Raw genomic sequence first — 26,345 nt, forward strand, 5'->3', positions numbered from 1 at the left:
GAAGACATTAAAACTGTGGAATATTTAGGACTCCATCAAGCTCTACCTCGAATCAATGGAACGAATTTTATAGAGCACCTGGCTTCCCTTTAAAATTAAAACTCCAGTATGCACCACTCCATGCATATGAAGTTGACTACTATATTAAGGAGTTTCTCAACGTTTGCTTCGTTTTGTCCCATTACCAAGCGTAAGATCTGCTGAAGTTATGTTGAGATCCTTGGAGTGTTTGGGGTCTTACATAGCCGGCTCAACGAAAACACAAAGCAGAGATTTGTCTTAAGCCCCAATAAACTATTGAAACCACAGCCTTTAGCAACCGGGTAAGAAGCGAGCACGGAGATTTAAAAAAAAAAAATGCAATTGTGTAACAAACTCAAGTAGCAGGGAAACATCCAGTCCTGGAAGTCTGCCTTTCCCAGGTTCCAGAACAAAAGAAGCCTTTGCCAACGAACGGGGTTTGACTGCCTGCGCTCCATTTCCACTCCCCGAGCAATCACAGCTCGGAACACGGGCGCCCACAGTCTGCCCGGCTTCTCTGCTCCCTCAACGGGGGCCAGCATTGGGGGGCAGGCCAGGCTGTCGCCATCCTTCGGGGACTCGGCGTCCCGGGAGGGAGCCAGGCCCGGCCAAGGGTCCCCCCAAGAGCTGGCACCCAACTCGGGTCAACCGAAGGCGACCGATCCCGGTGCCAGGTTTCTCCGGAGCAGGCGGGGTTAGGAAGGAGAGGAAACGGGGCGCCCAAACAGCACCGCCCCGTGCCTTATCAGCGTCCGAAGGGAAGGGCGGAGGGGCGAGCAAAAGAGCGGGCCCGGAGCCCGAGCTCCCGCCCGAGCGCCTTTTAAACTGCGTTTCTGCACCTCTCTCTCAGCGCCGCGGCGGCTGGAACCCGCGCGAGCCTCCCGGCCAATGGGCGCTGCGCTTCCTCCCACCACCCGCCAATGGCGGCGCGCGTTCTTGGGGCGTGCGCCAGCCAGGCCCCCCCCCCCCTCAGCTTGTGTGTGTGGGCTAGGTTCGCCGCGGGCTCCCGGCTCCACTGCTCTCGCTCGTTCGTGCGCCCCGGGCTTTTGTGGTGGAGCCGTCCCCGGCTTTGTGTCCCGGCTTCCGCGCGGCCCCGCGGCGCTGCTCCCGGCACCGGATCCCTCCTCCCCCCGCCCCGGACAGCAGCAGCGAGCGAGGAGAGCGAGCGAGCGAGCGCGCCGGCGTGAGCGACGACCGAGGGGCCGCGGAGAGGGGGGGACCGAGCCGCCGTAGCCGAAGATGCCGGAGTTCCTGGAGGACCCCTCGGTCCTGACCAAAGACAAGTTGAAGAGCGAGTTGGTGGCCAACAACGTGACGCTCCCGGCCGGCGAGCAGCGCAAGGACGTGTACGTGCAGCTCTACCTGCAGCACCTCACGGCGCGCAACCGGCCGCCGCTCGGCGCGGGCGCCAACAGCAAGGGGCCCCCCGACTTCTCCAGCGACGAGGAGCGCGAGCCCACCCCGGTGCTCAGCTCCGGGACGGGCGCGGGTCGCGGCCGCCCCGCCGTCGGCAGGGTAAGGCCGCTCGGAGGAGGATGGGGGGGGGACTACCGCCGGGGACGGGCGTTTGACGGCCGCGGCGCGTGCTCGGCGGCGCGGCCGGACCCCCCGCGGGGTCGCCGTGGTCACCGAGGCCGCCGGCCCAGGAGGGGAGAGGGCTGGGGACGAGCCGCTCGGATGCTCGGCTGGCCCGGCTCCGGGGCCCCTGCGCGCTCCGGAGCCGGTGTAGACTCGGCCTCCCGAGCCCTGGGCTTAAAACCCCTGTAGGCTCGGCCCCAGCACGCGAGCCGAAGTTCGAGCGGTTTCCCGCTTTCGTGCCCAAGTGGTTCTCAAGCTAGGTTCAGAGCGCTCCCTGGAGGGCAGTTTGCGACATAGTCATCTCTGGCCAATTTTTATTTGAAATAAAGGCCTTCCCGCCTTTTTTTTTTTTTAAATAAGTCTATTTTGCACGCAGAGGTTCTTGGGGGACCGTTTGTTGCCTCGTGCGTGGTGCTCGTTCGCCGTCCGCCGGCCCCGCTTGTCGTGTGTTAGCGCAACTGTAAACTGGATGCTTTACACTGCGTTTGAGAAAGTCGTTCCCGTAGGCGTCCTGGAGAGCCCTCGTCAGTGAGAGTGATAACCGTTTTTAAGACTTTGCTCGAGGAAGTTAAAGATTCGGAAGCAGACAAAGTTGATGACGTACGGGTGTATCCGTATTGCAGTTTGAAGCCGCAGATCAGTGACATCTGGGTTCCCCCAGATCAGTGACATCTCCTGGGTTCCCCCAAATATTTGCTATTTGGGTTTTTTGTTGTTGTTCTTTGGGTACGCTTTAAATAGTTTTTGTTGTTGTTTATATTTAGAATTCAAGCATAAAAAGTAAGTAAGTACTTGATTGCTGTAACTTAAAATCTTTGAGAGGCCCAGTGGACGTTTTGGTTGGAGTTGTTGCGGCTGTTTACCGGTGTAACCAAAAATGATGGCGGCTTGCTTCTCTAGTGCTGGGTATTGAACCCACAGCCTTTTTTTCCTCCGCTTGGCATTTTCTACCGCGGCAACTACCCCTCTAGTCAGTTTCTTCTTTGAAAGTTTTATACAGTGTTTTCTTGTTGAATGTTAGTTTTTTTTCTTTAAACGTTTTTTTTCTGATTGCTCAAATGAAAGATACGTCATAGACACGTGTGGATTTAGATGAGAAAACTTCGCTGCACTTCATTCCCCCCAGTGTCTTAAGTCTCGCGCATAGTGGTGTCTAGTAAGCACTAGCCCGATAAATGGAAGGATCGGGTGCCTGTAATCCCAGCACTCTGGAGATGGAGGCGGCGGATCAGGAGTTCGTGGCCATCCTCAGCTGCTTGAGCTCTCGTTTAAAACCAATATATAAGTAAATGTTGACCGGCCACGCCTATTGTTGTATTCGGCACCTCCCCATTTGTGACTTTTGGGGGGCAAACATGCATTTTATTGCATTTTTTAATTAAACAAAATACTGGATTTCATTCAAAATTTTTTACTTACATGTGTATCAAATTCTTTTTTTTTAAGATTTATTTATTTTATTATGTATACAGTATTCTCAGTACTCTGCCTGCAGGCCAGAAGAGGGCACAGATCTCATTACAGGTGGTTGTGAACCACCATGTGGTTGCTGGGAATTGAACTCAGGACCTTTGGAAGAGCAGCCAGTGCTCTTAACCGCTGAGCCATCTCTCCAGCCCACATGTGTATCAAATTCTTTGTGAATTTTCTCCCAATTGACTACCCCCCATTCTGCCCTCCCGTTGGTCCCTTTTATCCCCTTCTACTTTGAAGGTTACACTTAAAAAAATATCTAGGTTCTGCATATGAAGGAATATGCCATATTTGTGTTTGGAAAGGGAGTTGAGTTGAGATAGGGTCTCATGACCCTGGCTGGTCTTGAATTCGCTGTGCTCTGACTCCCAGGTCCTGGGTTATGGGTGTGCATCACCAATCCCAGTGGGAGAAAGTGATGATAAATCCGCAGTTAAGAACAAACCTAGTGGTTCACGATTCTAACCTGGGAACTCGGGAAGCCGAGACAGGTTAGTGTCCAAAAAGCATTGTTAGTTCTCATGTCTGAGTTCCTCGTGTGTGCTGATTTTTGTTTTTGACCTTAGCCATTCCGCCCAACTCATCTTTAAATAACGACCCTATCCCCTTTTTTTTTTTTTTTGAGTAGGTTGGGCTGTGCCTTAAGCACAGAGGGACGGTTAAGAATCTTCTAGGCACGGTGTTGATCCCTCATCACTTGTGGGGAGGCAGAGTGGACCTCCTGTGCCCCTGGACCTCTAAGCTAGCTCTGTGGGTCTCAGAATGATAGACAGGTTTGTATTCTCCACCTGCAGTTTTTACATTTTTAAAATGTAGAACCTTTGATTGGACTCTTGATAATTACTTGAAAAAAATTAATATTGGCAATCAGTTGGTATTGTATTCTTTTAAGCTACACGACTACAGTGAGTTTTGATATTTAGATCTTAAATTGCCACTTGTAAGTCGTAGTACATTTATGATTACTTGTATAAAGTTATCCTTAGGTTTTTTTCTGTCTTGGTCTCCTAAGTGCTACTGTGCCCAGCCTTGGCAAACATTTTTAAAGGATAAATTGTTTCAAAGCACCATTATAGTGTTCTACCGTGGGTGCATATGATGGGGGGCCGTGTGTATTTTGTCTTGTTTTCTATTTTTAGGCTTTTAACTCTATGTCTTGATAACTGTTTCTGGGTGTTAAAATTATCTGGATAGTGAACACAAGAGTAAACATTTATGGAGTTGCAATCTGCCTTTTTGTTTGAGCATGCAGAGCGTGCAAGTTGAGCTGTTAAGGAATCCAGTAGTGTCACTCCTGAGAGAACCCCTCGGGGCCGGGGTTGAATCCAGAACTTCATGCATGCTTATTTATTGGATTTATTTACTTGTTATAGTCCAGGCTGGCATCAAATTATGGTTCTCTTAGGCTCATTCTGCTGGGAGTTCAGGTATGCCCACCATGCCTGGGCTGATGGTGAAACATGTGTTTGGTTGTTGGTCTTTTCCTCTTTGTTTTGGGTTGTTTTGAGGCAGGATTCCTGTAGCTCAGACTAGACCTGAACTCTTGTATAGGAGGGTGGCCTTGAACTCCGATGCTCTGCCACCACCTGTCCTGTTCATATAAAATCTAATAGTCATTTAATTAAGTTGGAAATTGATGAATTAGGTTTCATAAGTGTGTGCCTTGTGTTCAGTAACTTACTGCTACAATTAGTTTCTGATTTTCCTCTTCTTTGATGTCAGGGCAATGCAGTGCAAAGTTACTGTAGTAATAGTTACCAGGAAAGGATGTGTGCAAAGGGATCATATAACAAGTGTGTAAATGTTGCTAGAGAACACATTGAACGTTTACTAGATTAGTCTTGGGCCTCAGTCCTTACTTTGTAAGATGGAGATATTAATGTGTCTGTCTCATAGGAGTTTTAGGATTCTCTTTTGTTTGTCTTGAGACAGTTTTTAGGTGTAGCCCTGGGTGTCCTGGAACTCTCTGTAGACCAGGCTGGCCCTCAAATCAAGATCTGCCTGTTCCCAGGCAGTGTTAACGCACGCCTTTAATCCCAGCAGAGGCACGGGGGTCTCTTGAGTTCGAGGCCAGCCTGGTCTGGGTTAGTTCCAGGATGGCCAGAGCTACACAGAGAAACACTGCTTCCATAAAACCAAAACCAAACAAAAAGGTCTGCCTGCCTCTGTTGGAATTAAAAGTGTGTGCCACCCTGCCTTGCCTGGCTTAACTTTTAGAGTTCTTTAAGCTGGTACAAGTAAAATGCAACTGGATACATAGCCCATGTTCAGTGGAATATCTTTTAATAGTAGCTGGATATGGTGGTTCATGCCTCTAGTCCCAGAACTTGGGAGGCAGAGGCAGGAGGATTGCTGGGAGTTCAAGCTCACCCTGGATTTAAGTGCTTGGAAGCTCTTACTGTCCTTCCAGAAGACCCAGGCTTGCTTCTCAGCTCTGACGTGGTTGCTCAAACCTGTAACTCCTTGCTCCGGGGATCTGGTGCCCTCTTGTGGCCGCACATGGTATTCACAGTAATGCTGGCAAAGCACTCATTCACATAATTTTTTGTTTGTTTGTTTGTTTTTTCGAGACAGGGTTTCTCTGTAGCTTTGGAGCCTGTCCTGGAACTAGCTCTTGTAGACCAGGCTGGTCTCGAACTCACAGAGATCCGCCTGCCTCTGCCTCCCGAGTGCTGGGATTAAAGGCGTGCGCCACCACCGCCCGGCCACATAATTTTTTTTAAAGAAAAGATCAATTTATATACTTAAAGCTACCAAAAGGAGAATTCCACACAGTGATACTTTCTTCTTGGTTGAAACTGCTGCTTTGTTGATTATATATGCCAAATTACCTGCTGCCCAATTTTTGTTCTTATTTAATGTATTTTGTTAGGTGGCATTCAGTTTTCCTGGAATTTTTTTTCCCTACAGATTAAATTTTAAAATCACAGCCTGCTGCTGGACCCCCTATTTTCTGGTTCACCTCATGATAACATAATATCCACTCCAATTTCTTTTGTTTTTCACTTGAAGTTTTTTCATTATGGAAGTGTGAATTGGTTTCCTGCTTCTAAAAAACCTTGCATTGTTTCTGTTGTTTTTTTTATTTTCTTGTCGCTCTCTGAGGGCAGACTGGAACCTAGAGCGTGCCAGGCAGACATTCCCTGTAGAGCTGTATTTATAGGAAATGAGAGCTGGAGTGATGGCTCAGCCATTAAAGGCTAGGCTCACAACCCAAAGCATAAGAAATGGATTGGTTTTTATCATCCAATTACACTTTGAATTATTTGATTTATGGATTAGGCTCTGTTTCTTTCCCTTTTTTAAAGATTTATTTATTTATATAATGTATATGAAGTGCTCTATCTGCATGTATACCTACAAGCCAGAAGAGAAGAGGACATTAGATCCAACTATAGATGGCAATGAGCCACCATGCAAATGCTGGGAATTGAACTCAGGACCTCTGGAAGAGCAGCTGGTTAATTTAACTGCTGAGCCATCTTCCAGCCCCTGGGCTCTGTTTCTTGTTTATCTGTTTTAATTTTTCATTTTATGTGTATGGTGTTATGCTTGAATGTATGTCTGTGTGTCACTTGCCCAGTGCCCTAAGAAACCATTCAAATCCCCTGACACTATAGAGTTAGAGATTGATGTGAGCTACCAATTGGGTTCTGGGAATTGAAGAGCAGCCAGTGCTCTGAACTGCTGAGTCATCCTCTGGTCCCCTTTGCCTCATTTTTGATGCTTGGGATAAAAATTAGGTACTATAATTACATTCTTTCTCATGTTGTCTTATATACTATATCCAGATTACTCAAACTATACATTAAAAAATGGTAGCCCAGTATGAAGAATCAGATTGGGTCAGGTACTGTAGCGTGACTGTAATTCCAAGACTCAAAAATATGTTGACTAGGGCTGGAGAGATGGCTCAGAGGTTAAGAGCATTGTCTGCTCTTCCAAAGGTCCTGAGTTCAATTCCCAGCAACCACATGGTGGCTCACAACCATCTGTAATGGGTCTAGTGCCCTCTTCTGGCCTGCAGGCATACACACAGACAGAATATTGTATACATAATAAGAAATAAATAAATATTTTAAAAAAAGAATATGTTGACCAAAGTTCATTTGTTTTTTTTTGTTTGTTTTTTTTTTTTTTTTTTTTTTTTTTTTTTTTTTTGTGGTTTTGGAGCCTGTCCTGGAACTAGCTCTTGTAGACCAGGCTGGTCTCGAACTCACAGAGATCCACCTGCCTCTGCCTCCCTAGTGCTGGGATTAAAGGCCTGCGCCACCACCGCCCGGCAAAGTTCATTTGTTTTACTTTGTTTTTATTTCTTTCTGGATACCTTTGGGCACACAATTGCTGTCTCTTCAGTTAGGCAGGGCCTTGCCAGTGAGACATACCCTCACCCCCAACAGCAGTGTTTAACATTTAAGTTACTTAAGGTTACTTGTGTATCGGGCTTGTTCAGTTTAACACAGTGGAACTTAGAAAAGCCTTCAAATAATTAATTTGCTGGGGCTAATATAACAGTAAGTTACTTGCTGGCTGCATAGAGAATGGCATGAGTATAAAAGAGTGCTCTCCAGGTAGAGAAGATAATTCTACTTTGTTTACAGAAAGCCACAAAAAAAACTGATAAGCCCAGACTTGAAGATAAAGATGACCTAGATGTGACCGAGCTCTCTAATGAAGACCTTCTGGATCAACTTGTGAGATATGGGGTAAATCCTGGTCCCATTGTGGGTAAGTTGATCAAATCTCAAAGTCTTTTCCAAGAAGCAAGACCCCAGATCAATCGATCGATCGATCGATCTATCTATCTATCTATCTATCTATCTATCTATCTATCTTTATTTATTTATTTTACTCTTATTAATGGTTAGGATTGGGTATTTTTGTGAGTTTTTTTTCTGTTTGTTTTGTTTTTGTTTTGTTTTTTTGCTGTAGCTTTGGAGCCTGTCCTGGAACTAGCTCTGTAGACCAGGCTGGCCTCGAACGCAAGAGATCCTCCCGAGTGCTGGGATAAGGTGTGCGCCACCACCTCTGCCCGGCTGGAATTGGGTCTTCAGAGGCTATCAGTCGTTATTTATATAACCAATCAACACTTAAGTTTCCTTAATTCTAAATAAGAAAGATAAAAAATGAGAGTTTCCAGGAGATAAAATGTAAGTTTACCTATTGCTGCTGTCCTGGTCAGTGGTTGTTTGGCACCATTCTCTAAGCCTGATCTTATCTGGCAGTTGAAGGGAATGTGGTCAGGTCATCTCAGTGAGTTAAAAATGTTTTTATTTAAGTCTGTCTTGATAGCCTTCAAGGACAAATGGAGCAGAAGGCAGCAGCACCAAGGCTCTGGATTCTCCTTAGCTCTTCTAAGTAGCAGCAGTTTTGCCAGGGTCATTGTGATTCTCTTACAGGGTTTAGGCAGTAACCTCCAGGTGAGAAAAATTCACACACAACTTTAGGTTTGTGTAAAAACTTGAACACTGGGTGGGGCTTGGTGTGTTTGTTATAACTATGACTAGAAACGATTTGGTTTTGTCCTTTGTTTAAGGCAGGGTTTTACTGTGTAGCCGGCCTGTCTTTGCTACCCGAGTGCTGGATTTAAAAGTATATGCTTCAGGGGCTGGAGAGATGGATCAGTATTTAAGAGCACTGGCTGCTCTTCCAGAGGTCCTGAGTTCAATTCCTAGCAACCACATGATGGCTCACAACCATCTGTAAAGAGATATAGTGTCCTTTTCTGGCTCGTAGACATAACATGCAGGCAGAACATAGTATACATAATAAATAAATCTCTTAAAAAATATAAAATAGGGCCTGGCAATGGTGGCGCACGCCTTTAATCCCAGTACTCGAGAGGCAGGCGGATCTCTGTGAGTTCGAGACCAGCCTGGTCTACAGAGCTAGTTCCAGGACAGGCTCCAAAGCCACAGAGAAACCCTGTCTCGAAAAACCAAAATATATATAATAAAATTTAAAAAAGTATGTGCTTCATAGGCTACTCACAGATAGACAAACCTGTGGCTATAATTACCAATAGACATTTGATATCTTTTGTAAAATTCTGAGAGACACTGAGATGTATATTACATGAAAATATGCTAAATTACATGTTAATGTGCCAATTGTTTGTCCTAAGACTACTTACATAGTTCCTAGATATGTGTAGTTTGTGAGCAATGTACCAGTTGTATCATCTTCCAGAAATTATGGAAAGATGGGTGCCAAATGTAAATAGAAAAATTAAAGATATTCAAGTATGTCTTGCCCGGCTCTTAAAGTCTTTAAGTCCCAAAGAAATCACACAGGTCTACATTAGTTATAAACTGATAGGCCTAGTAGCTCAGACTTCTTATTAACTCTTATAACTTATATTAGCCCATTATTCTTGTCTATGGTAGCCATATAGCTCAGGACCATATTCAGCAAGGCAGTTACATCTTGGCTTCTTCTGTGGCTGAGTCATGACTACAGACTAGGACTTCCTTCCTAGTCTGTATTGTCCCACCTATACTTCCTACCTGGCTACTGGCCAATCCACTTTTATTAAAATACAATTGACAGGGCACACACCATTGTCCCACAGCATTATGGTCTTGTGTTACCGTTCCAGAGAAACAGTGCTTTGGAAGAGGACATTATGTGTTATTTCTAATCACTTACTTTAGAACCATGTTACTTAAAAGCTGATTTCGAACAGGTGCTGGAGAGATGGTCCCAGTTTGAAGTCTGTACTGCTCTTTATGAGACCTGAGTCTTGGCTAGAGCCCACATGAGGTGGCTCACAAAGGCCTGCAACTAGCTCCAGGGGCACCTGGCTCCTCTGGCCCCCAGGCATCTGCTCTGTCCCGTGCACATAACGTTTTGTTGTTGTTTGTTTTTAGTCTTGTAAAAAGATAGTTTGTGCCAATACTAATGGAACTTTTGCCTTACCACAGGGACAACCAGGAAGCTGTATGAGAAAAAGCTGTTGAAACTGAGGGAGCAGGGGGCAGAATCGCGGTCTTCTACTCCTCTACCAACAGTCTCTTCTTCAGCAGAAAATTCAAGACAGAACGGAAGTAACGACTCTGACAGATACAGCGACAATGAGGAAGGTAAATTTTAACTGCTGTTAGTCAAATGTGTGGGGGTTTTCCTGACTCAGTATTGACCATAAAGAAGGTAAAGTTTAAAACAGTATTGACAAAATATATGAAATTTTTTTTTTGTCTAAGTAGCCATTTAACTTTTGCTTCAAATAGAATTTTTGTAAAGGCAAAGTTTTCTTTCTCCATTATCACATCTCCAGAAGAAATCATTAATTTGATATTTGTCTTTCCAGTTTTTATGTTTGATGATCAGTTTGATAAATGCTCCTTTGTTTTTTTTTAAATTCTATATAAGTGATATGCTGAGTCTTATGTGTTCAGTGTTATAGTTTTTAGATCATTATGTGTTTATTTCTTACAATTAATAATATAGTGTTAATATTTAAATATGACCTTTCCTTCTCTATTGATAGGCATACAAGTTATTTGAAAAATTTTGCTTGCATAATTTGATTTCATGGTAATTTTGACCATGGTTTTAAATACTTTTTAAAATAGAACAAGACATACATTCCTTTTTAAACTAGAATAAATGCAGACTTTGATATTTAGAGTTTTAACTCATAATTTGCTAATTTTGTAACTATTTAATCTGACCATGCCTTCCAAGGCACTGTGTACCAAATTGGTTGCCAAGAGTGAAATATAGGGTCCTTTTCTTCAGCAACACTATTTTAGCAAGGAGGCAAAGAGTAAGACCAGCCCAGACCACGCTTAAACTTCCTGCCTCTTTTGCCTCTACAGGAAAGAAGAAAGAACACAAGAAAGCGAAGTCCACTAGGGATTTTGTTCCTTTTTCTGAACTTGCATCCGCTCCCTCTGGTGGATTTTTTCAGGGTATTTCTTTTCCTGAAATCTCCACCCGTCCTCCTCTGGGCAGGACTGAACTGCAGGCAGCTAAGAAAGTGCACTCTGCTAAGGGTGCTGAGCCAGCCTTGCTGGGGCAGGGGCAGACATCCATTCCTTCAGAATCTAGCTATGATAGATGCGTAGAGAAAAGTTCTCCGTCATCTTTTCAGCGTGAACTCTCTGCCAGGTTGGCCTCTGTGGCCGCTTCTCCTTCACTGATAAGAGAGACCACTACTAGCTACTGTAAAGACACAGTAGAAAGCATTCACCGTGGAGGGAGGCGTAGAGCCCAGCCGGCGTGCGCTGCGGGGTCTGAGGTTTCGGAGCAGTCAGTTCTCTCTAGTGAAAGGGAAGTGCTGCAAGAGTCAGAGAGATCCCAAGTCATTTCTCCACCGCTTGCCCGTGCAATCAGAGACTATGTCAATTCTCTGCTAGTCCAGGGTGGGGTCGGCAGTTTGCCTGGGGCTTCTAGTTCTGCCCCCATACTGGATATAGAAAACATATGTAAGAGACTCAGCCAGTCTGGCCGTGAAGAGTCTGGATCCCTGTCTCCTCCCCACAAAGTCCCTAAACTCAGTGAGACGCCTGTAAAAGAAGGGAATTCAGGGTTACGTGTGGCATCTCAGGACAAACCTGAATCTGAACATATGTCTGCTTTTGCCAAAAGTGTTGTCTCTCGTTCCCTTACTACCTTAGGAATAGAAACGTCCAAACCACATGATAAAATAGATGCCTCAGACCCGTCTTTTCCTCTGCACGAGTCTATTTTGAAAGTAATCGAAGAGGAGTGGCAGCAAATTGATAGGCAGCTGCCGTCATTGGCATGCAGATATCCAGTTTCTCCCAGCGAGGCAACACAGATACTGTCCGTCCCAGCAGTAGATGATGAAATCGTGGGGCTCGTTTCAGAAACCACCCCAGGAGCAGCAAGTCAGGCGTCCTCCGTTGAGTCTTGTGATAAACATGTGGACTTGGCTCTCTGCAGATCCTACGAGGCTGCAGCATCCACAGTGCAGATTGCCGCCCACACTGCCTTTGTAGCTAAGTCTCTGCAAGCCGACCTGAGCCAGGCAGCGCAGCTTATTAGTTCAGACCCGAGTCATCCACACCAAGCACTTGAGATTCTGAGCAGAGCCTACGATGCAGCTTCATATCTCTGTGATGCTGCGTTTGATGGAGTGAGGGCGTCTGCCCATGCCATGGGGTCTTCTACTATGGGCCGGCGGCATCTGTGGTTGAAGGACTGTAAGATTAACCCAGCTTCTAAGAATAAGTTGACTGCTGCCCCCTTTAAAGGTGGGACATTATTCAGAGGGGAAGTACACAAAGTTATTAAAAAGCGTGGAAAAAAACAGTAATAAAGAACAGAGACACAAGCTTTGACTTGTAGAATTTATGAGCTTCTAGGAATTTTCTTTTGAGACCTTGTAGTCGCAGCAGAGCTGATTTCAGGTGTTAAGCTCCCACTCATCAAAGCATAGTCTGATCGCACATCCAGAAGCCTAGTAGTTTACCTGACACTTTCACACACGTCTTACACTGTTTCTTCCTGGTTAGTTTATAACTCTGGGTTTAAAAAAGAGTTCCAGCAGCCAAAACATCAGTAGAATCCTCACTTTTTTGTTGTTGTTTTATTTTGTTCTGTTTTTGACGGCTCTTTGTAGCCCTGGATGTCCTGGAACTCACAGAGATCCCTGCCTTTGCATCCTGAGTGCTAGGATTAAAGGCGTGTGCCACCACTGCCCGGCCGCCTCACTTTTTTCCTTCTTTTTAAGCAGTATCATTCACATGCCCTTAAGCCTAGATCAGAGTTAAACATTGTTAATCACTTGAAATACTGTTCTTTTTTTCTTCTCAAAGGAATTTATTTTGCACACTCTAGTGTGCAGGAATGCCGAGTCTCACAGCAGTGATAGGCTTGCGCCCCGTGATTTTGGTCTGCTCTGCTCTTTGCTGCTTGTTTTCATCACACACATGTCTTGCCGGCCACCTCTGTAGCGGGGCTCTTCGTCACTCTTGGCTAACTAGATACATGTTCTAAAACTTGTCTGCATTCTCGTTCGCACTTTTGTCTACAGCACACTTGATGATACTGCCAGATCATTGTAACTCTTTGAGTGCCAGCGCACAGACCCGCTAATTCAGACACTGCAAGAAAGGAAGGGAAAGGGCAGCGTCTTGGCGGTCCAGAGGCACGTGCTGAGTGCATATGGCCCCGAGTTCAGTCCACCACCCAAAAACGTGATGAGAGTTTAAATCTAGAGATACTTTGTAGGAGAACGATACTAGATATGTGTACACACATGCTCTCGGGTGTGCTTATTTTTTTAGTAAGCTAATTTTAGAAAGCAGTGTCTAGTTGTGCATTCAGATAGAGGAGGTAGCTGGCGGTTCATGGGTCACACAGCATGAGGACGACACTTTGAGGGACGCAGTGTGGGTGGCGAGAAGAAGATAGTCTGTTCACTTAGCATGACTTGTTGGATGAGTAAGACACTACAAAGACAGGGCTCTTTTACTTACATGTGCTTAAAAGGGGTGCGTTGTTTGTCCTGGGTAGTTAAATTTCAGATCTGAATGACAAAATTAGCAAGTTTAAATTATTTTCTAAAAACCTATACTCCAATGTCTATGTCTGTATGAAGCAATGTATTACCCTGTTTTCATTTGTATGGTGGTAAGGTAAGGGAGCTTGACTAGAGAGACATGGCGAGTAGTCTGAGCGTGTCCATGTCGACTCCCGTTGTGTTCTTAGGCTCCACATTCCATCTCTGCAGCTGTGGTATTTGTCTTCTGAAATGTACATGTGTACATGTACCTGTTAAGTACTGTGTGATTTCTCTAAAGCAATGTATTCCTGTAGAATGCTTCGACAAATTCAATAAAGTTGTTAAATTTGAACAGTTTGTGTGGTCTCCAGAAACATGTTTTATGTGTGCTTTCTTATTGGAGTTTCAACAAGTTGAATGTTTGGATGAACATACCCTTTCCATTTTATCATTGAAACATTCCAGGAGTGTAATTGAAAATATTCTTGTCATATATACTTTCATATTTAAGGGCCATATATTTAATTGGCTGTTAGAATCTAAATTTGAACAAGGGCTTAATTTGAAACCAGATAGCTTATTTGTCTAGTCAGTTTCTGTTTCACTAGTAGGTTTTTTTGCTCTGTGCTATCTCAAGTTTCTGAGATTCTGAAAGAAAGAACAAGAGTAGATTTATTATACCAAGGAGTGTACCAGATAGATACACTCAAGATCTAGTAATAGTGTTGGGGATAGACTTGATTGTTCTCAATTATTGTTTGGGGGAGAGGGGCATGGCAGGCATGTTTGGACTTACATATAAGGTTATATATAAGATTAGACGGGAAGGCCAACAAGACACAAAGTTATCCTGATCACTGTGAAGTGTGACTACAGAAAGCAAACTCTTGGGATAAAAGTTTTAGCAGTAATTGCTTTACTGTGACAAAAGTAGAAAAGTGAGAGGTTTTGCTTTGTCTCGAGGCAGTCTCACTGTGTAGCACAGACCAGTCCACTCTAGACCCTCCTGTTTCTGCAGCCCCGGGCGCTAAAATTACAGGTAGCACCACCGTGGCTGCTGGGAAGTTAGAGTTTTCCGTGTATTTTAAAGATTTCATATAGGTCTTCAAATTACAGTAAAATCAAGACTGAAAGAATTGGAACATCAGCTCTTTTTAAAACTATGTTAGTGCGTTAATGACTTTAAAGAGACTCATCATCTTAGTTGCTTCTTTGGTTGTTGGGGATTGAACCTAGCACCCCAAGTACGTGCTCTACTACTGAGCTACACCCCCTAATTAAAGCTCTCCTTGGCAGCTAATATTTATTATCAAATGATTGGTGCCACAAATCTTGTTTTTAAAACTCTCCCCTTCCACATGCTAAATTTTAATAGCCAACCTTTACTGTGCAGCAATGATGTGTCGCGTAGACAGAAAAATGCGTCCACATTGGCTTTGGTTTCTAGTGAAGAGCCTGCACAGCAGCAGTTCGAATTCTCTTTTGTTTAAGGTTATTCTAGGGGTGGGGAGAAATGGAAAAGGGAGTAACTAGGAAGGAGTAACCAGATTAAACAGTGGGAAGCCACAAAAATGGACTGAGGTTATAAAAGTAGAGGTTTAGGCTGTTTTGTTTTTGGTAAGAGGGTTTGTTTGATAAATTTCACTAAGCAGTTTTTGCTCCATTGATGTTTTATAACAATAAACAGATTGTCATGCGTGCCGATGTGTCTAAAAGCACGGTTCCAAAGTGGTATTAGTAAAACATACCTCGAGTGTTGCGGTAAATACTGATTTCTCCAATGTCATTTCCAGACTCTAAAATAGAGCTCAAGCTTGAGAAGAGAGAGCCACTAAAGGGCAGAGCAAAGACACCGGTAACCCTCAAGCAAAGAAGAACTGAGCACAATCAGGTACCGGGAGCTTTATGGTAGCTTTACGATCACCGTGTGCAGGTGTGAGTCGCCTCATCTGTCCCGCCTGTCGACCAGCTTACTCCTCCGTCCGCTTAGTCTCGTCGTTAGACGGTGTGGGAAACAGGTAGTTTGTGGGGTGCGTCGGTAGCATAGCCTGTGGTGTCTGTCCTGTGCCGGGGAGCCACACTGCCTGCCCGCCTTGTCGTTTTGGTGCAGTGGATTCGAACCTGGGATCTCGGGTGTGCCGGAGGCCAGTGCTTCCCTTTGAGAGGGATGGTTTCAGAAGACAGAGATGTCCTTTTGATCTGACTTCTTTGGAATTTAGATGAGTAGTTTTATACGTCTGTTGTCTTTGTGTCTAGACTTCTGAATTTGAATCGACTTTGTTTCATTTGTGGCTTTCCCCTACACTTTGAAGTTAGTATGACTCTAAAACTACATTATTTAAGATAAAGATTTACAGTTGGGGGGGTGGGGAGGATGACAAGATACAGTTTCCAAGAGGAAAATTATAGGAAACTGGGGAGAAAATAAGTATAAGGCATTAATAAATACATTGCTTTACAGAGGAACTTTACAGGCTCTAATTTCCGCCTGGTTCCAAGGATTCTTCTCATCCTTACTCTCCAACGTGTTACATTGTTATTCCACCTCCCCCTCGTGTCTGCCTCATTTCTGTGGTGCTTTTGAGATAGTGTTTCACTGTGTAGCCGAGGCTGGCCTTGAACTTGTCGAGCTTTCTGCTTCCTGAGAGATGGCATTGGATCACAGCTGTGCACTGCCCTGCCCTGCTTCCTCCAGCCTGTGCCTCCCAGATGCAGGGTGGCAGGATTGTGTCACCTTTCCTGAACAGACGTGGTTTACTGGGTAATCTAGGCAAGGACTCTGTATTGATTCCCATTGCAGCTCTCTTCTCCCTGTTTGACAGCCATAGTTGATCGTGACAGTATTTCCTACATTCGGGCAGGGGAGGCTGTTTCAAATGTTTGGGTCCTTTTCCTGATGTTCTGTATAATCTGCTATCCTGGAGTCTATACCTGTGTGTGACAGTCTAGTCGCAATGGAAATGTTGGATGTCAGGGATGGAATAGTCTTTTTAACTATTATAGTTGGACTGAGGCTACTTCATTTAAGCACAAGTATGTAGCTGGTGACTACTACATTGGACAGTGTAGACCTTAGGAGTTGGCCTGGGTTTGGATTCAGTTTCTTTGACAGTGTTTCATGAGTGATGTAGCCCTCCTGTTGATCGTTCCTTTAAATACACTAAAGTTTACTAGCACGTTCGGATGCTGAAAGGCTGACCCTTGTCTGGCCCTTTTACTAAAGGTTAGCAGCTGTGGATGACAGTGCCTCAGGTCATGGTGGCTTTATTTGAAATTACAAAATGATGGCTCTTCTCTTTGCCTCGTTATTTGCTCTATAGCTTTTATTAAAGACTTTCCTTGCTGAGTTCCTTAGTTACCTTGAAGTCAGATATTACAAGAGAACCAGAAAAATGCCTCTTATTTGCCAGTTTTCAAATTAAAGCACTCCATCGTTTTTAAAGATGATAAATGTTTTTGAGACAGTCTCTTGGTGTAGCCCCGGCTGTCCTGGAGCTCAGTGTGTAGACCAGACTGGCCAAGAACTAACAGAAATGAGAGTTCTAGAATTAAAGGTGTGCCCAACGCCACTGGATAATAAATGTTTTATGTCGTGATTTTTATATTCATGATCAGTTGTGATTACTCCTTCGTACCAGAGCCTTCTGCATGCAGTACAAGCACTTCACTGCTGGGCTCCATTCCCAGCCCAATAGACGGGGTCTGGAGGCTCGTCCCTCGTTTCCCTTCTTTCTCCCGTCCTTACGGAGAACTTGTGAACACACGATGATATTTCAGGTTTACAAATACAGGTTATAAACTTGGTTCTGACACGTGTCTCATGCTGAGTATCTAGTTTTTTTTCTAATTATTCTTTTCTTAATTTAAATATCATGTTTTGCATGTTTCAGAGTAAGGGTACTAAGTGCAATCCATTGCATTTTCATTAAGATATATCACTAGGATATAAAGTAAGATACTGCGTGTTCAGTCTTGTGAATGAGTACTTTTTATAGCTTCATATACTGCTGGGGATTTCCCTTACTCTATAGAATTGATTGCTTTCCCCTAAGTTTAGAGTCTGTTCTCTTTTGGAAGCGCTCTGTAATATTGTTTATTTTTGCTCCTTTCCCCTTTACATCAGTCATAACCTTCCTCCCATCTGTTCTGGAGTTCACTCCAAATCAAAATAGATTTTTTCCTTCCCATTCCTCATGCAGCTGGATCCTGCATGTTGAGATTTGTGGGTGTGCCGTAATTTATTCAGCTGCTTTCCTTGGGTGAATGTGTGAGTTCTTTTCACGTAGGCGGTGTTTCTACCACGACAAACAGCCATTTGCAGGTGGCATTTCATCTTTCTCCGTTTGTCTCGAGAAAATGCATGAGTGAAAGGGTTGTGTAGTTTTTCTAGGCGTCACCAAATGCCTTGTACCCCAGCACACTGAGAGCACTGTTCTCTGTTGGGGTGATAGAGTTAGTGGGAATGGTCACTATTCAGGCCTCACCTCCGTGTGGGTGGTGAGCACTTGAGACTAACGGAGCCTCATCCTCGCTCATTGATACAGTCTCTTTCCCCCCTCTCTCCTACTGTCCTGAGAATCAAATCCAGGAACTTCCACATGCTAGGTACCTATACCATCCTTAAGCTATACCCCTTTGCTAATAGTTTGAGAGTCTCACTGTGTAGCCCAGGCTAGCCTCAAGCTCATCATCCTACTGCCTCAACATCCTGTGGTTCACAAGTGTATACCACCATGCCAACACTTCTTTTTTCTTGTGGAGGGCTGGGGTTCAGAGCTTAGAGTTTGTTTGGGGTTTATAGCCTTCAATAGTCCACCTCCTGTATTTTCACATGCCTCAGCTACCTGATGCCCTGTGGCTTATTCGTCACTTAGTAGCTTAATTCAGTGAGAGGTTTATTTCTTCCTTTCGTCCCCATGATAGATCAGAACTTCTAGGGATCATCTTGCTGATAGTCGGTAGGACTGTGGTTCCTGCTGGGCCTCAAAGCGTAGAGCACTCACACTGTATATGCTAGTAAGGTAATCCTCTGTAATTGTTGGATGCATCTTTCTGATCATTGCTGTGAGCGGCAGTGTGTGCATATAGTCACAGCACTGCTAGGCCAGCATAGGGGCATGACGAGCTGGAGGCCAGGGCTGAAATGAAAGCTGTGTCACCACGATTGAGACTATGGGCTGATGTTGTGTATTCTGTTGACATAGTTGGGAATTTGACAGTTAATGGGAATTCATTGTTTTAATATGTTAAGTGTTTTATTTCTATGATTTGTCTTTTACATTCAACAGGGATTTGTTCCTAGCAGGCTAAGGAACCCTGAGGTTCAGATTGTGAGGCAGAAATCCCGTGCTGGGGCTGGAGAGGTGGCTCCATGTTAAGAGCTCTTGCAGGGGACCTGAGCTGGGTTCTCAGGCTCATGAGTGCCTCACAGCTGCTTGGAATTCCTGTCCCGGGGATCTGACGCCCTCTGTGGCCTGTGATATGTATGTGCGCATACCACACACACAGTACACATAGGTGTTTCTTTTTTTTTTTTTTTGGCCAGGCAGTAGTGGCTCACACCTTTAATCCCATCACTCAGGCGGTAGGGGCAGTTGGATCTCTGTGAGTCTGAGGCCAGTCTGGTCTACAGAGTGAGTTCTAGGACAGCCAAGGCTAGACAGTGAAACACTCTCAAAAAAACAAAAGAAAAAAAAGCTCTTATAATGTTAATCAAAGTGAAGATAAACATGAAATTCAATTAAGAGACTACTTGTTTCGGGGTGGTACTTCCAGTAAGTCAACACGCTTATCACAGGATAAGAGTAAAAAGTAGCTCTTTGTGTTTACTAGGTACTACGTTAGACATAGAGCTGCCGTTGATGTCCATACAGTATTGTCTTAAACAAGCTGCGGCAGCCTAAGAACACTGTACTGCTGCGAAGCTCTGGCTGAATGGGTTTGAGCTAGCATGTAAGAACTGCTAAGAGTCTCTTGTGCTAGTGACTGAGTGTGGCATGAACACTGCTAAGCAAGCTATGTCCTCAGCCCTAAATTATATTTTTTAAGTCAGTCTCATGTACCCTACCTAGGCTGTCCTAGAATCGTAGCAGTTCTCTTGCTTATGCCCCCTGAAGCCACAGGATTGCAAGTGTTAGAGCTGCTGTGCTCGGCCACTAAAGTCCTTTTTACCCGGGGGGGGGGGGGGGGGGAGGCAGCAGCTCTCTGCTTTCTGTAGGGAGGTGAGCATACAATCACAGTTTGTCAGTGACTTGTTAGGGGCCTTGAACCTGATTGTTTCCTAGGGAAAATAACACAGATACTTAGGAAATTTTGAGTTTAGAAAGTGGATTGTAACAAATGATGTGCGGATAAGTCGTCATCAGTTCTCTGCTTACAAGACAGCAAAGTCAGTATCTTTACATACTTCTAGGGCATAGCATTGCTTGTAATTGCTGGCATTTGGAGAGTTGTTGGCTTCTTGGTATGATATTGTGTTAGAATCTGACTATTTAACGTGTCGATGCTTGACTAGAGCTACTCTCAAGCCGGAGTGCCTGAGACTGAATGGACCAGTGGATCTTCCAGAGGCGGACCTCTGCAGGCACTAACTAGGGAGTCTTCGAGAGGGCCCAGAAGAACGCCAAGAAAAAGGGTGATGATGCAAGGCTTATTGCTTAGAGTTGGGTTTTCAGATTGGTAGGGATTTAGTGATTATTTTGCATTTATTCTTTTTGTTCTGTTTTCAAACTAACAGGTGGAAGCTTCCCAGCCTTTTCGTATAGATGGTGCAGTAATTTCAGAGAGTACTCCCATAGCTGAGACTATAAAGGCTTCAAGCAACGAGTCCTTAGTAAATATGTTTCATAACTACCTAAGTGCTGCTCTTTAGACTTAGCCCACAGGTGGAATTTGGGAGGTGGTGAATTCTGGCAAATCACAGATTTATATTACATTTTACACTAATTTACTCAATCATTTTACAAATAAATTTAATTCATTGTGCAAGAATCCTAAATAACTGAAAAATACTTTTTACTAAATATTTGAAGAATTACAAAGAGGTCGCAAAAGAAGCACGGAATGTGTTTCTAGATCCTGTTACTGATATTTTATTAGGGGAAAATCAAAGCAAGTGTCTTTGCTATGTTTGCCTAATCCTGAGTCTGAATAATTTGAATCTTGGCAGGTGGTCAATAGGTTGACTGGAAATTTCAAGCCTACATCTTCTATTCTGCCAATCCCTGAGTTCTCAGACATACCCAGAAGAACACCAAAGAAACCATTGACAAGAGCTGAAGTAAATGAATACAATTTAGCCCACTGCTGTCATCTTTCAGAGTTATTTTCTTAATTGGGAGGGAACAGAATTCTGCTGGGAGGTCTATGTATGTTCATGTGTGGATATGTGGCTTAAAGACAATTTTAGTTTTGCAAATGGAAATTAATATAATATGACCTACTAATCATACCGTGCTCTTGCTGCTGTGTGGCTCTTCAGTTCCTGACTGCAGGGAGTCTGTGTGCTGCTTTGTAACTTTCTGTCACGGATCCATGCTTAAAATGCTCCTTGGGTGTAAGGGAAGCTGCACTTCTGTTGGAAAGTCAAGTGATAAGAATTTCAGATAACTGGTGAACTGTCTGATCTTTACAATGCTAACCGCATGGCTCACTTTAATCTTTAGCAAAGGAGATGATTTTTTAGTTGGAATAGCTCGGTTGACTTAAGATACAGGTCTGTATTAATTAGGCATCTTCTGCGTTTAACCCTTTACTCTATCCCAGAATTTCTAACTGGAAGAAACAGTGCACTCTGCATGTAGAACAAGGAAGTTTAGCAGGGAATTTGCAGCCAGGTTGCTGGGTGTTTCGCTCTTGAATGTGTGGCAATTTTCCCTCTACTAACTACCTTAAGATATTGTTCAGTCATGAAGTTTGAAGAGTCTAGGAGACTTGTAAATACTTAGATGATAACAAAGTTAGGCTAGATGAGAGGGTATTTTGTTCCTAAAGTGTTTAGGTATTTTAATTATTGCTTATGTATCCTAAATTTTAACTTGTGTTTGTTTCTTTGTTTCTTACTAGGTAGTCGAAAAAACAGAGGAAAGAAGAGTAGAGAGGGATATTCTTAAGGAAATGTTCCCCTATGAAGCATCTACTCCAACAGGCATTAGGTACTGGGAATGACTGGATGGAGACTGGAGAGCTTCCAGGTCTTCGTGACAGTGTTGCTGACCCTTTGTCCTCAGCTGCTGTGGTTCACCTCCATGACAATTGAATCGCCTGAGTTCATTTTATCAAGCCAGATATTAACTCTTTTAGGGAGCAAATGGGGACAGGGTTTGCCAGTACTTGGGATAAAATCCAGGAGGTCATACATGTCTGGTGAGCTCTGTCCCAGTAAGTTATTTTTAATTTTATTTTGTGTGTTCCTGTGTACTTATTGGAGCCAGGGGTAAACACTGGTGTCAAATGACTTCCTCTATTGCTCCCCACTTATTATTTTGAGACAGGGGCTCTCACTGAACCTGGAGTTGTGGACGTGGCCAGAATGTTTGATCCGCTGAGGCATCTCCTGAATCCTTCCTGCTTTAATTGAGACAGGGGCTTTCACTAAACCTGAGGCTTACCAGTTCAGCTAGATTGACTGGCTAACAAGCCCCAGGAATCCTGTCTTTGGCCTTGTCCGGGGGTTGTTTTCCTACTTCACCTGGGTTCTGAGGCTTGAACTCAGGACAGCAAGCTTGGTTAGGCAAGCAATGACTGTTTTCACTGGCTGAATCAGTTGACTAGCCGTGAATATACACGCATGTTAAACTAAGCCATTGTCCTAGTACTGCCTGGTCTCGTGTAGCCTGGGTTGGCCCTGAACTCACTGTGTAGCTGAGGATAACCTTGAACCCCCAAACCTCGTGCTTTCACCTAAATGCTGAGTTTACGGATGTGTGCGCTGCAACCCGGGTTTTGTTTGTGTGTGGGCAGGTGTCTTCAGCTCCTGACACACCTCCCATATGCGGGATCGCAGACATGCAGAGCCATACACAACTTAATTCTTCATAGCTGAAAGATTTACAGCCAAAGCAACCTAATATCTTTCTTCTTTTCCTCCTAAATAACCTTTGAAAAGCCTTTAAGATGTACTTAGAGAGTATTTATCCATAATTTAAGTATTATCTTATAATAAATGGTGCAGCTAACTTCTTTAGAGGGTTTTTTGAAACAGGGTCTCTCTGTGTAGCCCTCCCTGGCTGACCTGGAACTTGCTCTAAAGACCAAACTGGCCTCCCAAGTACTGGGATTAATTAAAGATTTTTGCCACCACTCCTGGCTAAAGGTGGCTGAAGAAATGGCTGTGAATGCTGAGACCCGAACTCTTAGCTTTTTGGTTGCGAGCCCAGCCTTTCTAAGATTAAATTTTAAAGATTCAAATGTGGTTGTGGCTTTAGCTCTATAATAAATGCCCACATAGCGTGCAAGGCCCTGGCTCACCTCCCACACCACCACAGAAAAAAAGAAAATACAGGAAAACATGTAACAATTAGGCTCCCTGATTTTATGTGTTCAGTTTCTGCTGCTGCTGCTGTATACAGTGTGCTTAGAATTAGTGTGTGTACTAACATTTGTTGTTGGTCTGAGGATAATCTGAAATTCCCTTTCCCTTTGAACAGTGCTAGCTGCCGCAGGCCAATCAAAGGGGCTGCAGGCCGGCCGCTGGAGCTCAGTGACTTCCGGATGGAAGAATCATTCACATCCAAATACGTCCCCAAGTATGTTCCCTTGGCAGACGTCAAGTCGGAAAAGACGAAGAAGGGACGCTCCATTCCCATGTGGATAAAAGTGTTGCTGTTTGTCATGGTGGCGGTTTTTCTGTTTTTGGTCTATCAAGCTATGGAAACCAACCAGGGAAATCCCTTCTCTCATTTTCTTCAAAAGTCTAAAACGTCCAACTGAAGAAGTCGCTTCGGCACATTCAACTTGGTCTCCTGTCTTTGGAAACATTTGTGTCCACTGTTGACTGAAGACCTGAACGTGTGATTTCACCTCTGTGCTGCACTGCAAAGCAAACACGGCATCTGCATCCATGGACCTCATTTCGGTGTTGTGCACTCCGGAGATCACACTGTGCCATATGAAGAGTTTTTTTAGCTTCGGAACTTTTTTGTAGGCTTTATTTTTTTAACGTGGACATCTTATTTCACTTTTGGGGGAAATGCATTGTTTTGTGTATTTGGAAATAAGGCAAAACGTGGTGTAATGTGAAGCTACACATTAAATACTTGGAATTCCTACAGAAAAGATTTATGACTTATTCTCTACTGAGTGAAAAATCTCGCAACTGTGAATGGAGTTCAGTCAGAGAGGGCCACGCAGTTGTAGCGCAGTGGTTTCTTCATGGAAGGTGCAGCAGTGAGCTCTCCTGTGACTTCTGTGAGTGGTGGCATTGCTGTGCAGTCCTGTCATACTGCCTGAAGTACTTTACATATCATGAAAATCCTGCTTCATTAAAACCACTTAAGTACGCTTGATTTTTCCACAGGGATCTTTTAGGGCAGCTTGGATGCCGGTTTTAGGCTCCCGTGAGCTGGCTGTGCCTATGGGGAGAGCTGACAGCTCGCTCGCAGTGCGGCTGTCCTTGGAATCCTGTCAGTCCAGCTTATCATCAAACAAGTGTGCAGGGGTGTTTGCTTAGAAGTTAGAAACGAAACACTGGTCCTCTGTTTCATTTGGATTCATTGTTTCAACATGTATTACCAAAAAACTTTTTTTTGCAAAGGGGTTTTTGTTTTGTTTTGGGTTGAAGAAGGGTGTTTATGGGGCTTTTGTTTGCCTTAACCATATAATTCCTGTTGTAATTTGATTTAAAAGTATAACATTTGCTTTTAAATCACATATGCAGTAGCAAATGCTTAATCTGTAATTCAAATAAGGTGGGCATTATGATTTTATGTACTCTGGAAATGATTAACAGTATCCTTATGGCTGTCTTATTTTTTAGCTGAAATTTACCTCATGTATGGCATAGATAACGTTGCATTAAGTTTAAATTTTAGTAGAATCAAGGAAAGCATAAAAATTCTAAACTTAGTCATTTAAGTTGCAGTTTTACAGGCACTGACCATAAAGCACACTAAAAATGTAAATTATTTTTAATAACATCCAAAATGTAAAGATAATTTTAATTTTTAAAAAGGAAGAAGCTGAAGATGAATATTTAGGCCAACACACAATCCTGAATTGACTATTACTGTGTTTAGCTTTTAGATATTTTGTCGACTTTTTAAGTAAACTTTTGCCATAGCGACCTTAGGTCTCTGGTCTTTCAGGGCATGTGGGCAACTGACTGAGGTCTGAAGTGCTTGCCTCTCTGAATAACGGTGTCTTGAGATGAGCCACGGAGGGCCATGTTTTACCCAACTTGTCCACTCTAAGGGAATAGCCATCTTTCTTTCTTTGTTTACGGACATTGCTTCTCAGATTGCTTTCAATTTTTTGTTGGTAATTAAAAATTGTGAGAAACCCCATTTAAATTGTTTTAAGATGTGGGGAAATAAATCAGACTTGACATACATAAGGTCAGTTTGGAATAGGAAAACTATGGTCCAATATAGCAAAAGTAGGACCAGGTAAAACATGCCATTTTTTTTAAATGTGTATTTGGTCTTCTGTCTGTGTCTGTTTTATTCCATAGAGTAAATGTGTCCTTGATGTAAATGCAAAGCATTTATTAATTCCTAGATGTAGACTTTGCAATATAATTCAATAATAAAGTAATTAACCTCTAGATTCGTTGTTGTAATAAATGATTTTCAAAAAGCATAAATTTTAAGATGTCTATGTAGCATTTCTCACATGATTATTTATGATTAAGCTTTAGTTTTTGTTTTAATCTGTTCCTGCTTTCTAATTATTGTAGTAATTGGGTCTCCATTTGTTCCAAAATGTGTCCCTGAGCAGTCATTAGAGAATGGCATTTGGAGTCTCCCAAAGCACCACTTCCCTCTGTAATGCAGCCTTGACCTTCCCAGCCGTACATCTGAGTTTACTGTCTCCACCACCACCTTTTTTAAGACAGGGACTTACTATGTATGTAGCCCTGGCTGGCTTCGAACTCGCAGACCTGCCTCTTAAGTGCTCATTAAAGGAGCACACAGTCACGCCTGGCTTGTGTTTGCTGTCTTAAGTATTTATGTGAAACACTCAGGATCGTTTGTCTTGCTTGAGACTAAACCTCAATATGACTGGAATTCATCATAGCCTGTGTTTGTGAGATGGAGGTGCTGTTTCTGTCTTTGTCGTTTGTGCGTCCCTCTGTGGTGACTTTAAGTTTGTGAATCTCAGTGTCTTTGTATTCCTCCCTGTGTGCCGAGACTACTCTGCCCTCCGTGTGTATGGACTTGGACTTCATAATCATCCTACGGGTAGGTATTTTTCTTTCTCGTTCAAAAAGAAATGCTTAGGTTGATTCTGTGCAGCTGTAGATCAATTCCGCCCTGCTCCGTCTTCAACCTTGATAGTTAGTACCTCAAGTTCCAAGCCCTTTGTGTACCCTTGAGGGTTAAGTAACTCAGTTTTTTTTCTGGTTTTTCGAGACAGGGTTTCTCTAGCTTTGGAGCCTGTTCTGGAACTAGCTTTTGTAGACCAGGCTGGCCCCAGACACATTGAGATCCTTTGCCTCCCAAGTGTTGGGATTAAAGGTGTGCACTACTGCCCAGCCTTTTTATTATTATTATTATTATTATTATTATTATTAATCACATTTGTTTTAATCTTCCTTCTGTGGATATTTAAGTGCAAGCCTTGCTTGGTTTTGCTAACTCGT

At 43.7% G+C, this 26,345-nt stretch overlaps 1 protein-coding gene across 4 annotated transcripts; it reads left to right on the top strand.

Annotated features, from left to right (window-relative positions):
* Positions 1–962: 962 nt before the first annotated feature.
* On the top strand, positions 963–25,307 carry Tmpo (thymopoietin). 4 transcript variants are annotated; one of them, XM_075954679.1, is made up of 9 exons: positions 975–1,536; positions 7,674–7,800; positions 9,996–10,154; positions 15,340–15,437; positions 20,061–20,180; positions 20,283–20,378; positions 20,715–20,825; positions 21,611–21,699; positions 23,194–25,307. In XM_075954679.1, exons 1-9 carry the CDS (start codon positions 1,261–1,263, stop codon positions 23,474–23,476), a joined length of 1,359 nt encoding a protein of 452 aa, XP_075810794.1. In that variant the 5' UTR covers positions 975–1,260; the 3' UTR covers positions 23,477–25,307. The 4 variants fall into 4 exon arrangements, with proteins under 4 accessions (XP_075810793.1, XP_075810794.1, XP_075810795.1 ...); XM_075954680.1 differs by lacking the exons at positions 20,061–20,180; positions 20,283–20,378; XM_075954681.1 differs by lacking the exons at positions 20,061–20,180; positions 20,283–20,378; positions 20,715–20,825 and having other exon boundaries at positions 976–1,536.
* Positions 25,308–26,345: the final 1,038 nt, after the last annotated feature.

Source organism: Microtus pennsylvanicus, chromosome 20, assembly GCF_037038515.1.
Source record: "Microtus pennsylvanicus isolate mMicPen1 chromosome 20, mMicPen1.hap1, whole genome shotgun sequence".
Lineage (NCBI taxonomy): Eukaryota > Metazoa > Chordata > Mammalia > Rodentia > Cricetidae > Microtus > Microtus pennsylvanicus.

Bases quoted from the DNA above. Each gene is read 5' to 3' on its own strand.
- Tmpo (XM_075954678.1), top strand. From the start codon at position 1,261: ATGCCGGAGTTCCTGGAGGACCCCTCGGTCCTGACCAAAGACAAGTTG. The intron at 1,537-7,673 runs GTAAGGCCGCTC...CTTTGTTTACAG, and splicing joins GCCGCCCCGCCGTCGGCAGG to AAAGCCACAAAAAAAACTGA. The intron at 7,801-9,995 runs GTAAGTTGATCA...GCCTTACCACAG, and splicing joins AAATCCTGGTCCCATTGTGG to GGACAACCAGGAAGCTGTAT.